General features: G+C 36.6%; 1 protein-coding gene across 1 annotated transcript in view; it reads left to right on the plus strand.

Annotated features, from left to right (window-relative positions):
• The window catches only part of iglon5 (IgLON family member 5), a 198440-nt gene that overhangs the window by 167670 nt on the left and 11781 nt on the right, over positions 1 to 18989 (plus strand). Inside the window, exons 3-5 of the mRNA XM_079894403.1 lie at positions 474 to 706; positions 8147 to 8266; positions 18073 to 18204. Coding sequence (XP_079750529.1) covers positions 474 to 706; positions 8147 to 8266; positions 18073 to 18204 — 485 coding nt within the window. The remainder of the gene's footprint in view (positions 1 to 473; positions 707 to 8146; positions 8267 to 18072; positions 18205 to 18989) is intronic.

Here is an 18989-nt window from a genome sequence, read left to right on the forward strand (position 1 = left end):
GTGAGTAAAACACACGTGTTCCCCTTAGGCATGATGCAGTAGAGGGTTAATGTGTGTGTATCGATTATTTGTGCATATATAAACATCACACCACTTTTCTCGAAGCTCCGCTGTTCTGGCGGAGTCACGGCGTGTGTTTTCTGGCTCTGTGCAGTGTTAAAGCAATCACCACTGGTCTGATTAGTCAGCTTAATGATCTAGTTAATGACCCGGACCTTATGAGCGAGTTGTAACGATTACGAAAGAAAGTTTCATGCAGAGTTTCATGCTAGCGCTCATTCAATGACATCACAGTAATTGGCCATGGAACTTAGTCTGTAGACGCCATATTTTATTTAAAACAAGGCATTGAGGAGGCGGAGACGTACAGTCCAGAAATGGTGCGCACAATAAATGTCATTTGCCTCACAGCCTTGTTTTCACTTCAAGTGAGTCAATTCTGTCTGTCCTTTTCAATCTCCTCTCTTTCTTAGATGCAAGATAGATGAGGAGGTCACTCACAAGGCATGGTTGAACCGCTCCAACATCTTATTCACGGGCACAGATAAGTGGTCCCTGGACTCCCGCGTCTCCCTGGTGAACAACAACAACAGCGACTTCTCCATTAAGATAGAGAGAGTGATGGTGGCAGACGAGGGACCCTACACATGCAGCTTCCAGGCCAGGAACCAGCCTCGGACGGCCCACGTCTACCTCATCGTTCAGGGTACGTTGATCGGGGCGCCGCTTACAGGAGTGACCCTGTAAGTTCGATTAAACCATCAAAATATGGGGGAAATATTTTGGAAATGTTTGAGGGAAAAACAAAACACACTGAACTTGCTTGAGGTATTTATCTGACAAAATCATTTGGGAAAACTACAGCTACATGTTTACTGTGCAAAAGAAAATGCATAGAAAAACAAAAAGCTCACAGGGAAATGCATACAACATAATCAGTTATTAATATTTCGTCGTTTCTACCTAACCAAAAATTATGTCTGCAAAATTTGATGTGGCATTGCGTTATCACAAATTGACTCCAAGCACAACTATGCAATATGCTTAGTTTATTTCTTTTTTTAATCATATTTGACCATGTCAGTTTTCCTCACTTTTGGCCAGAGCTGTATGTGTCAACAATGAGCACAAAAAAAAAAAATGCAAAAATATGAATGGTTTCTAAAAATGTTTCAGTGTTTCTATGGAAGTCTGTAGAAATAAAAAAGATTCAAACTTTATATCTCACAGTTCTGAATTAATTTAGGTTGAATTAATCACACTTCTGACTTTATAGTACTTTATATCACACAATGCAATTTCAAATCTCGCAAAAATAATTTGCAGTGCAAATTTAAATCTCACAATGTAACATTATATCTTTAAATATCGACACTGACTGTATCTAAACTATACAATTAAAAAGTTTGGGGTCAGTACGTTTTTTTTATGTTTTGAATGAGTATCTTCTGCTCACCAAGGCTGTGTTCATTTGATCAAAAATACAGTAAAATTGTTATTATTATTTGTATTATTGACCCTGTAAGTTCGATTAAACCATCAAAATATGGGGGAAATATTTTGGAAATGTTTGAGGGAAAAACAAAACACTGAACTTGCTTGAGGTATTTATCTGACAAAATCATTTGGGAAAACTACAGCTACATGTTTACTGTGCAAAAGAAAATGCATAGAAAAACAAAAAGCTCACAGGGAAATGCATACAACATAATCAGTTATTAATATTTCATTGTTTCTACCAAACCAAAAATTATGCCACGTGTCATGCCGTTATCACAAATTAACTCCAAGCACAACTACGCAATATGCTTACAATTGATTTATTTTTTAAATCATATTTAATTTGACTAAAGGGTTTCTTCTTAAAAAATGCATATTTTTGCAGTTTTTTGTGTTCATTGTTGACACATACAGCTCTGGCCAAAAGTGAGGAAAACTGACATGGTCACCATGTCACCATTTTGTGATCAGTGTTTCTATGGAAGTCTGTAGAAATAAAAAAGATTCAAACTTTATATCTCACAGTTCTGACTTAATTTAGGTTGAATTAATCACACTTCTGTCTTTATAGTACTTTATATCACACAATGCAATTTCAAATCTCGCAAAAATAATTTGCAGTGCAAATTTAAATCTAACAATGTAACATTATATCTTTAAATATCGACACTGACTGTATCTAAACTATACAATTAAAAAGTTTGGGGTCAGTACGTTTTTTTTATGTTTTGAATGAGTATCTTCTGCTCACCAAGGCTGTGTTCATTTGATCAAAAATACAGTAAAATTGAGAAATGTTATTAGAATTTAAAAGAACTGTTTTCTATGTGAATAAATGTTAAAATATAATTTATTCAGCATCATTACTCCAGACTTCAGTGTCACATGATCCTTCAGAAATCATTCTAATATGATGATTTGCTGCTCGAGAAACATTTATGATTATTATCAGTGTTAAAAACAGTTATATATATCTGGAAACTGATTTTTTTTTCATGATTCTTTAATGAATAGAACGTGACACATGAATATTTTTGTAATATTATAAATGTCTGATCCGTGACTTTTGATTTACATTTAATCATTTAGCTGATGCTTTTGTCCAAAGCCACTTACAAATGAGGAGAACAATAGAAGCAGTCGAACCAACAAAAGAGCGACAGTACCCAGTACACGTTACATATATATAAAACATAGATCAATTTAATGCATCCTCACTGAATAAAATTATTAATTTCTAAAAAAAAAAATAAAAAAAAACTTTCGGACCACAAACTTTTGAACAATTCACAGCTGCAAAAAAAGTATTAAAAAAATATAAATTGTGAGATATAAAGTCACAATTACTTTTTAGTTTGTTTTTTGTTATTATTCTGGGCTTCCATATATTTCTGTCCATCCAAAAGAAAAAAAAATACAAACGATGCCTGAGACATGCATTAGAGCAGACCCTTCTCCTCGTGGATATCTAGTTCTTTTGCTTCTATGAGTTTCAAACAAACAAACTTTTTGTTAACTTCCAAAGATTGTGTTCACTAACCAGCGTAACTGACACTCCAGTGGCTATTTCTTCCCTGAAAACGCTTATTTATTTTATTGATCAATATGCATAGACTGAACAGACTGTCGGTGTGCCATCGAAGCTACGAATGGTTAACTTTCAGTTATCTCTGCGCATTAAAGTTGATGAGTTTAACATCAATTTTAACATCAAAAAGCTCATTTCTGATTCAAGTGCTTCTCTTCCTTTATATCATTCCAAACCCATTTGATTTTATTTCTGCTGTGAAACATAAAAGAAGCAATTCCTTTAACTCTTTCCCCACCAGCCATTTTCGAGCGTATTCACAAAACGTACTTGGCGGCCAGAATATTTTGTTGTATGAATGCATAATCCGTCAAGAAACATCGGCTGCGTCTAAATTCACACACTCTCTTCATTAGTTAGAGGAGAGCGGGGCACAACTTAACGCCAGGCTTGTTGTAACACACTTGTTTTAAATACTTCCACACATGCTAGCATGACGAAACTTAGTGTATGTACTAGTTATGCCATATCAACACTATACTGAGAAGAAATTGCACCAAAATTCAGAAATCTTTGGAAGATATCACTGAACATTTATTTAACCATAGCCAAAGTAAATGTTTTACTTGTGTTAATTTTTCATCTCGATTTTTGGTGTTTATTTAAAATGAGACAAATCTGATATTTGTGTGATATCAGATCTAACTAGATCTAACCAGAAAGACACTAGCGGGGTTTAAATCCCAGTTGCACAGGCGGGGCATGTTGTCACACTTATATTCTATACTTTTATTAATTCTATTGAGAAAACATGAGAAAAGGGTGAATAAAGACTGAGAGTCAATGTTCAGAAATTATCAATAATTATTATGTTTTGAACTATGTTGTATAGCTGTTTTCCTGTGTGTTCGTTGTCAAACTCAAAAATTATTTTATTTTTAATTATTAAAAAACATGCCATTATTTTATATGAAAAAGTTAATAATTGTATTTTATGGAGAAAATATTTTAGTTTGTCTTGTATATATTTTTTTATTAGATTAGATAGCATTTTAATCTGTCATATGGTCATGTTACAATGTGCCCCTCCTATGGGGCATGTTGTCACAGTTCACTTCCATTCTTTCAGGGTATATCAAGAAAAAAGTAAACACTGTATTAATAAAACAAAACAACATAATTGTACTAGACATGTGTGAAATTAATGTGGGGAAGAAAAAAAATACTCAAAAATAGATTTACACAAACTGAGAAAGTCAAAAAGTGTTAGGTTTTGCCCTGCTCTCCACTACTTTGTTAGTGCTAAAAAAGTATGTTCTATATAATATAAATGTGTGTATTATTAATGTAATCTGGACGCTACATGTTGTCATTATCATGTGATCTACCAGCATCAGTTGTGTCGCTTCACTGTCATTCATAAATCCTCTCCTGTGGCCTTATGGGATAGTAAAGTGTCCAATGCACATGAGTAGCCTACTGTGAATTTGGACATACTTCTTTTTTCACATGGTGTTTTTCGCCTACTATATAGTAGGGAAGTATGCGATTTCCAATGCAACCATTTTCTATCCACTCCGTCTGATTTATGCAGATCTTTTTCATCACTCGTTTTTCGATCCGGAGATGCTGTACTATTTCGGAAGATGTGCAATAGCGCCCCCTACCGTATAACAGTGAAACCACGGATTGCCAGAAAAAGTTGTCAATTGCTGGGAAGCGTTGTGTCATAAATGATGGAAAATCTCATCAGTGGCGGGGAAAGAGTTAATGGCAGTACCAAGAAGTCCAGAGGGCTTGACACAGATGTAATGAGCATCGGAGGGGTGGTTATGCTCAGTAATCTTTAGCCTGACCGGCTGTGAGAGGCGGGAACGGGTTGTGCCGACTGTCACGTCAACAGCAACATGAGTAAGAGTTCCAGCGATCCTGACTGACGTGATTTATTGGCAGCAGACCCTTCCTCTGATGGATTGCTTGCATCCCTCCCTTTCCTTCAACCCCAACCCAACCCCGCCGGCGGGAAGTTGTCAATTGTTATGTATATCACACCATGCATGGTGCGTTTTCCTGTTGCACAAGATTGAAAATATCAAAGTAGGGCTGAACGATATTGGAGTTTTTTCTGCAATATACAGGTGCTGGTCATAAAATTAGAATATCATCAAAAAGTTGATTTATTTCAGTAATTCCGTTAAAAAAGTGAAACTTGTATATTATATAGACTCATTACATGCAAAGTGAGATATCTCAAGCCTTTATTTGTTATAATTTTGATGATTATGGTTTACAGCTTATGAAAACCACAAAATCAAAATCTCAGAAAATTAGAATATTACATGAAATCACACAGTAATTACACAGTAATCTCATGGTCATTGAACCAGGTTTTGGTTCTTTTGGCAGTGTGGGCAGGTGCAAATCCTGCTGGAAAATGAAGTCAGCATGAAGTGCTCTGGAAATGTCCTGGTAGACGGCTGCGTTGACTCTGGATTTAATAAAGCACAGTGGACCAAAGTCCTCTTTTCTGATGAGAGCAAATTTTGCATCTCATTTGGAAACCAAGGTCCCAGAGTCTGGAGGAAGAATGGAGAGGCACACAATCCAAGATGCTTGAAGTCCAGTGTGAAGTTTCCACAGTCTGTGTTGGTTTGGGGAGCCGTGTCATCGGCTGGTGTTGGTCCACTGTGCTGTCCACTCAACGCAGCCGTCTACCAGGACATTTCCAGAGCACTTCATGCTTCCTTCAGCAGACAAGCTTTATGGAGATGCTGACTTCATTTCCCAGCAGGATTTGCACCGGCCCACACTGCCAAAATAACCAAAACCTGGTTCAATGACCATGGTATCACTGTGTAATTACTGTGTGATTTCATGTAATATTCTAATTTTCTGAGATTTTGATTTTGTGGTTTTCATAAGCTGTAAGCCATAATCATCAAAATTATAACAAATAAAGGCTTGAGATATCTCACTTTGCATGTAATGAGTCTATATAATATACAAGTTTCACTTTTTTAACGGAATTACTGAAATAAATCAACTTTTTGATGATATTCTAATTTTATGACCAGCACCTATAGCTATATTAAAAATAGCTCTGTTTGGAAAGAATGAATCATTCTAGAATGATTAGGGTGATTTTGTTGGGGAGTGAATCTATGGATTGTTTCTGCCATGGAAACAAAAATTAGAATAGTAACTGTGAATATTTAAAATCATAATTGTGAGCCATAAATTCGTAGTTGAAATCGAGAGAAAAAAGTCAGAATTGTGAGTTGCAACTTCCTAAAAAGTTTTAAAAATATATATATTTTTCATGTGTGAAATCCTTTTAAGGATGAATAATTTGGGTGTGTGTTTATAATTTACCATCCTTTACTGTTTTTGACCAATTCAATATGACTATAAAATTATTATTATGATGATGATTTTATTGATATAATTATTATTAATAATAAATTCAATTAAATAATATGTAGTAATAGTAATAAAGTTAAATTTATAGTAATAACACTATTTTACTGTAAACTAAAAATAGAATTAGTCACACTTTATCGAATAGGGTCCAATTCTCACTATTAACTACAACTTTTGCCTCAATAAACTCCTAATTACTGCTTATTAATAGTTAGTAAGGTAGTTTAGGTAGGATTAAGGGATGTAGAATATGGTCATGCAAAATAAGGCATTAATTTGTGCTTTATAAGTACTAATGAATAGGCAATATCCTAGTAATATAATAAGCAACTAGTCAATAGTGAGAATTGGACCCTAAACTAAAGTGTTCTTAAAATCATAATACTTTTTTTTGTACATTTGGAGTGCTGTCAATACAGAGAACAACGACAAAAATCGGTGTTGCCTACACCGAGTTATTCTATTTTTAAAATTTGCACCCTGTTGACTTCAATGGGGCAATATTTAAACCTGCTTTTAGCCTCTTAACATCCTTGATGTGTCATTACAAGTGCACAGGTCATGTGAGTGATTCCTTCAGAGTGAACACGAGTGAATCTGACTGCAGTAGATGTGAAAGATATGAATAAAAATGATATTTATTTAGCCAGCGCTCATACCTGTATTTACATCCTGTTTTCGGTCGAAGTCCATAGTAATCGATTGTCGAGTTCACGCGCATGATTATGCAGTCACATCTACTGCAGTCAGATTGACCCGCGTTCACTCCGAAGGAATCACTCACATGACCTGTGCACTTGTAATGACACATCAAGGATGTTAAGAGGCTAAAAGCAGGTTTAAAACTTGCCCCATTGAAGTCAACAGGGTGCAAATTTTAAAAATAGAATAACTCGGTGTAGGCAACACCGATTTTTGTCGTTGTTCTCTGTACTGACAGCACTCCAAATGTACAAAAAAATTAGCTCAATGTTAAAATTGACCGGAGTTCTCCTTTAATTTACAAGCGTGCAGCAAACGAACCAAGCCATTCTGAGACTGAATCATGAACAGCATGTGTGTAAATGACGTTCAGCCCTATAAAGTGAAGAATATTTCATAGAAAACTACTTGGCCGGTCTGAAAAGCAAGGGAGCGTGTTCAAAATGCGTGTCAAGTACGCCGTTGGGCGACCGGCAGGCCAGAACCATCTCACCAAACACAGGCTTTTTTATCTGCCACACGGAGCTTTGCAGACAGATGACCGTATTTGCTCGATACCATTGTGCCCTCAATTTTAGTCTTAGTGCGATATGAGCGAAAATAATTACACCCCCCAGTCACTCCTCCAACGGGAAAAATCTGCTCTGGGTCCAATCTCAAGTTTATCGTCGGACACATTTCGCCCTGTTAGAAAACTGAAAAATGGACTGCTTGAGAATGCCTCGCAGGCCAAATCTTTGGCCATCTTCATTAAAGCTCTGATCATAGGCCATTTAAATTCAAGGACCGACTCATTATCCGTACGGCATTATGCATTGCCCTCTGCTTTGGGAATTTAGTCCAAAACAGCTGATTGGAATCATTTATAAACCCTGAAACAAACAACCCGTCTCGAGTAAATTTATTCAGCTTGGGTTTTTTTAAACTAAGGTTGATTTTTGACATCAGCTAAGCCTCTGCTTTCATTTATCTTAATTAAAAACTTGTGTTTTGCAGTACCGGCCCGGATAGTGAACATCTCGCAGGATAAATCGGTGAATGAAGGCGAAGACGTGAACCTCTTCTGCCTGGCGGTCGGCAGACCCGAGCCCACTGTGACCTGGAAGGACTTCAGATGTGAGTATTACTGCACTCATTTTCTTCATTTGTCACACTGTAAATGAACGTCAAGTTAAAGGGATAGTTCACCCTAAAATGTAAATTCTGTCATAGTTTACTCACCATAAAGTTGTTCCAAACCGATATGATTTTCTATCTTCTGCTGAACTCAGAAGACGATATTTTGAAGAATATCAGTAGCCAAACAGTTGATGACACCCCATTGACTTTCATAGTATTTTTCTTCCACTATACGGAAGTCAATTGTTTAGTTACCGACCTTCTTAAAATTATCGGCTTTTGTGTTCAGAAGAAAGAAAATCAAACAACTTTTGAATTATCATTTTTGGGTGATCTGTCCCTTTAAGCGCATTGCATTGTGGGATACCGTTTACTCGGCTTAATGTCTAAACATTTTATTTTTGTGGATATATGTGTAATTGTCATGAAATTATATATTTTTAATGGTCCTTAAAAATGCTACATATATGTTTGGACATTTTGCATAACAAAAATTATCATATCATTTTTGTAGCATGTATTTGCACAGCCTTTTCCACATTTTTTTCAATCCAACAATATTCTTTTAAAACCAAAGTGTGTTCTTGTTGTGCACTACACATTTTGACTAATGTTGCATGGGTATTTCATACATAAAATGAGCATACTGTACGCAATATACTGCAGAAATACTAGGATCTGCATGCCATTATGAATGTAGTCTTAGTGATTTACAGCTCAGATTTCATTATGGATAATTGCAGCCACAACCAGGGTGATAATTGTCAACATCATCCTCTTTGTCACCATTATCGCTCTGCCGCAATATTAATAATTATGCTTATCATTAGCATGCTATTTATTACTTTCAATACCATTGATATTAGCTGCATTCATTTCCAGTGGTCGTTATGAAACGCATAACAGGACCAGCAATTTTTGTTTAATCTTTTCACGATATGATTACAGGACATGGTAGGGATCATCATTTACCCTCATTTATTTTTCAACTGAGTCCTTTGAATTGAACTGAAGAGTCGCTCTGCCTGTAAACGGAGCAGATTCTCATGAATAGACCAGCTGAGCTCAGACACTAAACCTCTAGTGTGTCCGTGTAGTGCACACATTGAAGAGCCGATCGCAGATAGTATTGGCATGCGTCTCAAATCCGTCCAGTTATGATTCATCAAGGGGAGGGTCTTTGATTTCATCACTATGTGAGTGTTGAGAACATGCATGTTTCATATTTTACTCCAAAATCAAAAGAATTCAGTTACATTTATGCATTTGCCAGACAAAAATGACAATACAAAGTATTGACTCAAACCTATGACCTTGGCATTGTTAGCATCATGCATTACCAGTTACAGAAACATCAAAGAAAATGCATATTTTTTCCCTCTGTAAATTCTCATTACTGTAATGCAAAAACTATAACATAGTGTGAAAAATATAATTATATAATTTTAAATTTATGAGTGTATCCCTATGATAAAAAAATCATGTTGACTATTACAATAATGAGAATCTAATGAGAATCAAAATAGTTTTTATTATTTATGCAAAATATTTGTGTATTTTAGAGATTACTTTTGTATGCGTGTTTAAAACAGAGATCACGATTCTCACACAATTCTGAACAGACAGCTAAAAAAAAATAGCATGCAAATTACTTGAGGTTCTGACAAAACATTAATTTCTGCTTATTTAATTGATATGAATGAATGAATTACATTTTTTTAAAGGTTTGAAAGAATGATTCAATGACCCAGAAAGCCTTCTCCTGTTTCATTACTGGATGAATCACTAGTCATGACAGTAGGAAAGTGTCACACTGCTTTATAATATTAGTTATAATATCTGCACTGCAAAAAATGCTTTTCTTACTTAGTATTTTTTGTCTGGTTTCCAGTCCAAATATCTAAAAATTCTTAAATCAAGATGCATTTACTAGATAAGTCAAATTAGATAAGATATTATGCCCTGTTTTCCAGGGGAATTAATCAAAATTAAGTGAGTTTTTGCTTAAAACAAGCAAAATTATCTGTCAATGGGGTGAGAAAAATAATCTTAATTTAAACAGAAACAAGATTATTTTTCTTATGGACTGATAAGTTTGCTTGTTTTAAGCAAAATCTCACTTAATTTTGATTTATTTCCCCAGAAAACAAGACACAATATCTTATGGCATTTTACTACTTTAGAATCTTTTTGATATTTGGACTGGAAACAAGACAAAACATTTTTTGCAGTGAGTCTTTAGTTTCAATTCTTATGAATAATCCAATCTATTGGTTTGTGTCCATTAAGTTTAAAATAAAAAATAAAAAAATGGGAATGTATTTTTTTTTTTAATGTAACATATAATTATATTATTGCAAATAAATATTTTTTTTCCATTGCATCAGCAAAAATAACCACATTGTGGTATATACTGTTATCATGATATAAAATTACCTCTACTCTGCATAGCTCCTGTGGTCCTTGTCTGCGGATCTCTCGCTCTGTGCTTTTCCCCACTCAGCACTTCCTCCACACCTCATAACCCACCGGCACGGCAGGAATAAAGAGAGGGGCGTAAAGCGCCACAGAAAGAGCCACATTGTTATTCAGCGCGAGTCACTGCGGTGGAGCTACTGGTTGCCAGCAGCAGGGCGAGAAATTGGGCGTGTAGATTAGGCCAGAGAAACAGAAAGCCATCTGGACCTGTACATCACACTGTAGGCAAGCAGACAGGGCGCGATGACATCACAATCACACACCTGTCCGTCACTGACAGAAGACACGCCCACTCCGTCGAAACACTGTAACCAGGAGCTTACAACGCACATGCACGTCCAAACGGATTGAAGCCGGCATTACTCACGCGTTCGACAGGTCAGTTTCATTCATTAGACCGACCACCCACACACATTCTGTCCAGTACATGTTAAAGGGTTAGTTCAGCCAGAAATGAAAATTCTGTCAGCAATTACTCGCCCTCATGTTGTTCCAACCCCGTAAGACTTTCGTTCATCTGTGGAACACAAATTAAGATATTTTTGATGAAATCTGAGAGCTGCCTCACTCCTCCATAGGCTTCTGTGTTATTGAAACTTGCCGGCCCAGAAAGTTAGTAAAGACAATGTTTAAAATAGTCCAAGTGACTACAGTGGCCCAACCTTAAAGGAGTCATAACCTAGTATTACCTTGGATACCCATGCTCTATTATAGTCTTTCAGGCCCTTCTAAAAAAGAAAAGTGGAAAAAAAATAAACACAGAGCTCCTCTGACCCTTATTTCTGAAGGCATTATTGTCTCGCGAGATCTGATGCGATATTTTGGCTGTCGTGGACGGTCATTTTAATAATGCAAATGAGGGGCGCTTTGATTGGTGGCAGGAAGGAGGGGGGTTGACACCGCAGGTAACTTCAGCATATCATTCCAAAATGACATCATGGCGCAAGTTGTGAATGAACCCGACCTGGCCGCAACCTACGGAATTCAACCTTATATGTATGAGCCAGACTCTGAACCTGAGCTGGAAAGGGAAGATGTAGAGTCGATGGAAGGACGTCTACATCAAGATGTCTCTGAATGGTAAAGACAATCATTTTGACTGAGACATACATTATACCTTTTATTTAATGTAGATTACATTAACGGAGATGTAGTCTACTTTTTTATCAGCTTACAGTGGTTATTGAGATCAACGTTTGCTATCATGTGGTGTTTTTGCCTTGTTTCACGTTGTGGTTTTTTAGACATTCAATATTTTTCTTCTACAGACATGTAACGTGATCTTTTTCTTTATGTTTATTATTACTTGACTGTTTGTTTTATTTATCTATCCTTATCTATTCTATAAAAAAATCAATACAATTATATGTTGTCATAGTTATATAATATACAATTCTATAAAAATATAGCTGTATCATTTTCTTGTGAACGATTCCGGCGTAAAATGATTAGCACAGACACCTAAAGTTAAGCCAGTGGGAAGGGTTGTAGGAACCGCGTCATTAAAAATGAATTTAATCCACTGGTCCCTGACAGCTTGGTCCGTTCTTGGGAGAGAAAACACATTTACATGTTGATTCTGGCAGTCAACAACAGAGCAACTCACGTGTGCACTACGTTTCTGCATCTTTCGCGACTGAATATGAGGGGGAGAGGGGCAGGGCGGGCTTCCTGCAGCATAGGTCTGCGGTGTCCATATATGGTATATCCTGCCCCGTCTTGACGTCAAGTCGGGGCAGAAATAAAAATCTCGTATTTGAGTGCGCGTGCACGTGGGCTGGTTTACGAACCCAGGGGTAAACAAACACTTCACTTTTAAATATCGGCTTCCCGGCCAGTGTATAATCGTTAGGCAATCATAACATACATTGATTCTCGTGGAAAAGTGAAAATTACAGGTCATGACTCCTTTAAGTTTATCAAGCGACAGCACAGCGCTTCTGGCGTACAACCCAGAAGCGCTGCGCTGTTACACTACGTCAACTCACTCAGAGAAACACAGAACAAAATGAAGAGTTGAATAAAGTCATTATTTTTGTTTAGTTTTTTTGTGCACAAAAAGTATTCTCGTCGCTTGATAAACTGAAGGTTGAGCCACTGTAGTCACTTGGACTATTTTAAACATTGTCTTTACTAACTTTCTGGGCCGGCAAGTTTCAATTACAGAGAAGCCTATGGAGGAGTGAGCCAGCTCTCAGATTTCATCAAAAATATCTTAATTTGTGTTCAGAAGATGAACGAAAGTCTTACGGGGTTGGAACAACATGAGGGCGAGTAATTACTGACAGAATTTTCATTTTTGGGTGAACTAACCCTTTAACTAGCTGTACACCACAGTGTTTTATGAGTTACAGTGTTTAGATGCAAGCTAAATTGTAGAATAACTCCTGAAATTGTGAAAGCTGACATAGTGATTAACATACGCTCTTAAAGTCAGCATGAAACAGTCATTATGAATGTGATCTGGACGTACGACATCCGCCATGTTGTCATTATCATGTGATCTACCAGTGTCAGTTGCGTCGCTTCACTGTCATTCATAAATCCTCTCCTGTGGCCTCATGGGATAGTGAAGTGTCCATCGTATGCGCACTTCAGAATCTCGCTGGAAGTAGTAGATTCTTGTTGCCAACTCTTATATAAGTACTTTGAATTCAGACATACTTTTGTCACATGCTGTTTTTCGCCAACTATCAGTGTTGGGTAAATTACTTACAAATTATAGTCTGTTACTGAGTTCCAAATTACATGACAAAAATTGTAGTTAGTAACGTAATCCATTACATTACACATTTTTCACATTGATTTGAATAGGATGATTTGTACCGTATTGATTTAAGAATACAAAGGGAAAGAACAACATGAAGTGCATTCAATTTTACATTACATCAGGGTTTCCCAAAATGAGGTTCAGGATGGAACTGCAGGGAGTTTGTGAGTTTAATGAAAGGCTATAAATTATTTTTTATTATTATTTTTTTATTATTAAAATAATAATTTAAAAATAAAAACAATAAAAATAAAACACTTACTAAAAAGATATTTTATGTTTACCTGCATGTCATGTGACAATTAACTGAAATCAAAAAGCCATGAATTTAAAGGTGCTGTATGTCATTTTTTTTAAAAGCCTAAAAATACCATATGTTTGCAGATATTTAGGAAATATGCAAAGTTCACATACACAGAAAATCAATGCTACAACCATTTATTATGTTTGTTCCATTTCAGAATGTCTGTTTTTATTTTGGCCTGTGGCTATCAATAGTATTTCGACAATCAATGAATTATGAATAATTTACTGCCATTGTGAGAATAACATGTAATCATGTAATCAATAAAAAAGTAACTAGTCTGATTATGAGTATTTTAAAATATTTGTGCGTACAAGAGTCGAGTTTTGGTGGAAGAGTGATCTCTGACCCGACGTATGATTTGGGCATAACCACGTAACTCTCTCGTGAAACCATACGCCAGTTATTTATCTGTGCATAAATAATCATGTGCCTCAATATCTTTGAATTAAAATAACTTCCCCTTCTTCCCAGTATCACTTCTCTTCCTGATGACGAGGGCGGGGCAACCTGTCACTCACATGAGATTCACCAATAGCAAACCACAACCATCCAATCAGTTCCCCAAGGACAAAATCAAGCCCTGCCCAACAATTGTTCTTGTTCCAGAAGTCGTTTCACTCGGATATACGACACAATAGAGAAGAAAAGACAATCTGCTGACTCTAGCACATAATTTCCTATAAATTCTCATTACTGTAATGCCAAAACTATACCATAATGTAAAGAAAATAATGATATATGATTTAAACTTAAATTTATACATTATGGCTGAATCTCTTAATATATATATATATACAGTGCTATGCATAAGTTTAGACACCCATGCTAAAGTTGACTAAAAAGAGGAATAAAAAATCATCTTTTGGAAATTGAACTTAATGCCTTAATTAAAAAAATGAGGAAAAATCCAACCTTTAAGGACACCAATTTTCTTTGTGAATGAATAATGTATCGTAAATAAATAAATGTTCTTCCTTAAAATACAGGGTGCATAAGTTTGGACACCCCTATGGAACTAAAATAGCCCCACATCATCACATAGCTTTCACCATACCTAGAGATTGGCATGGGGTACTTTCCATAAGATCATCTCTCAATGCAAATCAAACTAGCTATTAGGCTAACTGAAATAAAACCATGCCAGTCTCTAGGTATGGTGAAGGGTGTGTGATGATGTGGGGCTATTTTAATTCCAGAGGCCAAGGGAACTTTATCAGGATGCATAGTATCCTGGATCCATGAAGTAACTGGCCTTTAAAATAAAAATCTGCCTGCCTCTATGGGAATTTAACCTAGTGGTGTCCAGACTTATGCACCCTGTATTTTAAGGAAGAACATTTATTTATTTACGATACATTATTCATTCACAAAGAAAATTGGTGTCCTTAAAGGTTGGATTTAAAAAAAAAAAAAATTAAGGCATTAAGTTCAGTTTCCAAAAGATGATTTTTTTATTCCTCTTTTTAGTAAACTTTAGCATGGGTATCTAAACGTATGCATAGCACTGTATATATATACATAGCAGCATTTTTAATGTAATTAAATAAAAAAAAATTTTTTTAATTTGGTGGAAGTGCATATATTTAATTTTGAATGCCACAGGAGCTATGACTACAACTTTATGCAGAGTAGGAGTAATTTTATATCATGATAACAGTAAATATAACAATGTGTTATTTTTGCTGAAAATTCAATGGGAATTTTTTTATATATATATGCAATAATATAAAATTATATAAAAAATAATATACTTTTCTTTTTCTTTTCTTTTTTCATCATTTGCAGCATGCAAACAGGAAGAAAAAAAAACTTTTTTTGTTTCTGAAATGATTTGATTAAATTATGGTATAATTACTTTTTTTTTTTTTTTATTATTATTATTATTTAACATGGATGTAGATCCAGTAGGAATCCCTGTTTGATTCCTAAAGCTGATTTTGTCGTTTCGCTGACATTTTCCAGCTGTAGCTTGAGCAAAAATGCGTCTGGCCACATGGGAATGTGCTTGCCACAACTGTGAGAAATAGTTACAAATACCTTATAAATAAATTGTAGAATGAGACACACCAGTCTTTTTACCTGTAAACCCTTTTTTGTCAGGATAAGATTATGTTTTCCTCCCCAGCAGGTTGAAAGGTGCTCAGACGGCCTGACGAAGATCTCACAGGGGAACGATATTTATTACGCTAATGGAATGAGTGAATAACATTGCTGTAAACCCCAGCGTGTGCTCAGTCGGGTGGCATCGGCAGCTGCAAATAATCCTCTCCAGTTCAGTAGCTGTGCTAATAATCCCCCGGAATAATCTTCAATTAGAAAAGGTGCCGAATTTGTGGCATAAAGTCCCGGTGGTTGTGAATTAAAAGCTGTGCGGTTGCCTTTGTGTTTGGCTGAAGCCAGAGAGAGACTACTAAGAAGTGGATTATTCGGGTTGACACCGAGATTTTTGTGTGCCGTTCTGCAGTCTGACTATTGTAGTTGAAAAAGAACAAAGTATGCTTGCATCATGTATCCGTTCTCGCTGTCATTGTTGTACTAATATCATCCACTTTCATCACACAGAGGCAAATCCACCGTTGCCCCTGTAACTAAAGATTACTGTTGTTGTCTGTTTCGTCTCGCTGAAGGGAAAGAAGTGCCTTAGAGATGCGAGACAGTCTTTTTGTAGTTCACAATGGCCGGTAAATAAAGCTCAGTGATGCATTACCCAACACACGTTCTGTGATGTTTATCTGAGGGCGACGCAGACACGAGTTTCTTATCAAAGCCTTTCAGTTTATTCCACGGACCTTTTGTCACTCGCCTCCTCCTATCATTGCTCTTGTTAAATAAATACATTTTATTCTGTTGAAATTAATTTTAATCAAGGTGAAGTGTGTCATTTCTGCTCCACTAGAAGCACCAAACAGAATTACAAACATAACTAGAAAAGAAAAGGATCGTCACATTCATTTTAGTCTGAAAGTCTGAAGGTTATATAATTTTCAGAACTTGTTTAGTTTGAAGACATGTGTGAAGGTTAGATAAGGTCTGTGGAGTTTGAGAATTGAGACGTGGTTGTTATTTTGTGTGCAGTTGCTAGTTGTTAAAGGTGATGTGTGTACTGTTTTTCTCGTTTCTCGTCCTCCCTGCCAATGCGTCTCTACAACACGACTTCATCCAGCTATCCTCAATCACCCCATCAAGGTCGGTCAGAAATCTTGGAGTAATATTTGATGACCAGCTGACCTTCACAGACCACATTACAAAGACCACTCGATCATGCCGGTTTGCACTGCACAACATCAGGAAGATCAGGCCTTTCCTAACTGAGCATGCAACACAACTTCTCATCCAGGCCCTGGTCATATCTACTGCAATGCTCTTCTGGCTGGACTTCCATCATGTGCAACTAAACCTCTACAAATGATTCAGAACGCTGCAGCTCGTCTTGTCTTCAACGAGCCCAAAAGGGCCCATGTCACTTCTCTGTTCATCTCTCTGCACTGGCTACCTCTCGCTGCTCGCATCAAGATCAAGGCATTGACGCTTGCTTACAGATCTATCACAGGCACAGCTCCCTCCTACTTTCACTCTCTCCTACGAGTCTACATCCCTACCAGAAGCCTACGATCGGACAATGAGCGAGGTCTCGTGGTTCCATCACAGAGAGCCACAAAATCACTTTCCAGAACATTCTCATTCACTGTTCCCTGCTGGTGGAATGATCTCCCACCCTCATCCGGGATGCAGAATCCCTGACAACATTCAAAAGACAGCTGAAAACCCATCTCTTCCGTGAGCACTTAACCTCTTAAAAAATAGCCAATAATAGAATGTGACATTTTGTATGTTTGCCTCATATTTATCTTGACTCCACAGCAAACCCTGTTCACCTTGAACACTGTTGAAATAAACTTGTAGGGGTTGGGTGAAATGGTTAAATCGTTTAGTCATTTTAGAGAATGTAGAGTAGGGGTTAAAGAGCCGGGTTCAAATCGGTGAATTCCCGTCTTACCATTGCACTCCAGGGCAAGACATTCAACAGCTGGTTTCTCCAGGAGAACCGTCCCTTGTGGAACACCGACCGAGAGAAAGTCGTTCTCCCTGCTCCATGTCCTCTAGCCTTTTTTTGTTTAATATGACAGTGTGGAACAATGATCCTAGTGCGCCTGCTTTTACAACACCTACCCCCCAAAACACTCATGCATGACATTGTGCGCCATGGTGGCGTGTATTCAATCACCCTCTCGTCTTTTGTCTTCACAGACGGTCTCATGAGCGAGGGCGAATTTCTGGAAATCACAGAAATCAAGCGGCATCAAGCAGAGGAATTTGAATGCATCACCAACAACGGTGTGGCGCCGCCAGACACACGCCGTGTCAAGGTCACAGTCAACTGTAAGTCGAGTCGTCAGAAACACACATTACATCCTAATGAGATTGTTGAGACTGTTCCAGAACACTTTGTGATGGCGTAATGGAAACATAAATTGAATTGCTGTCAGCCGTCTATAGAATTAAACTCTATCTTTTCATCGTCTCTTCTCTCATCTCCATGGGGTTGTAAAGAACTTGAGGAAAAGTACTTCATTACTGTACATTAGTGTCATGAAACCCTCTTGTTTTAGCACTGGTTGTTCATACTGTACCTCAGATTTGAAAAAGACTCAAGTGGGAGTATAGAGAGTGGAGACAACAACCAATAAAACACAGATGTACAACACAATCAATATTAAGAAAAAGGAATATTAAAATATGAGCGGAGAAACAAACGATAGAGTTGGGGGCACCTTGATGTATTTTACTCCAAATCTTTTTATTGGTTTTCAGCGACAGTACAGAATAGGACATCGTAAAAAAACTGTAGATCATAAAATATTGTCCATTATTAATCCCTTACATGAACCCCCCCAAAAAATCCTAGAACTCAAATGAGGGAAAAAATCTAATAAAAAAATTATAATAAAATTACATTAAAGTTCCTTTTTTTATATATCCTTCCACTTATGGGGATATTTGGGGATATTTAATTTAATTAATCAATCAACGATACTATTGATCAGCATTACCAAACGTGGACGTTCCACTAGAAACAAACATTGATGTATTGTTTTAATTTAATACTGTGAAGCTGCTTTGATACATCCTATGTAGTGAAAAGCGCTATATAAATAAACTTGACT

The sequence above is a fragment of the Squalius cephalus genome (assembly GCF_949319135.1).
Source record: "Squalius cephalus genome assembly, chromosome: 15".
Taxonomy (NCBI): domain Eukaryota; kingdom Metazoa; phylum Chordata; class Actinopteri; order Cypriniformes; family Leuciscidae; genus Squalius; species Squalius cephalus.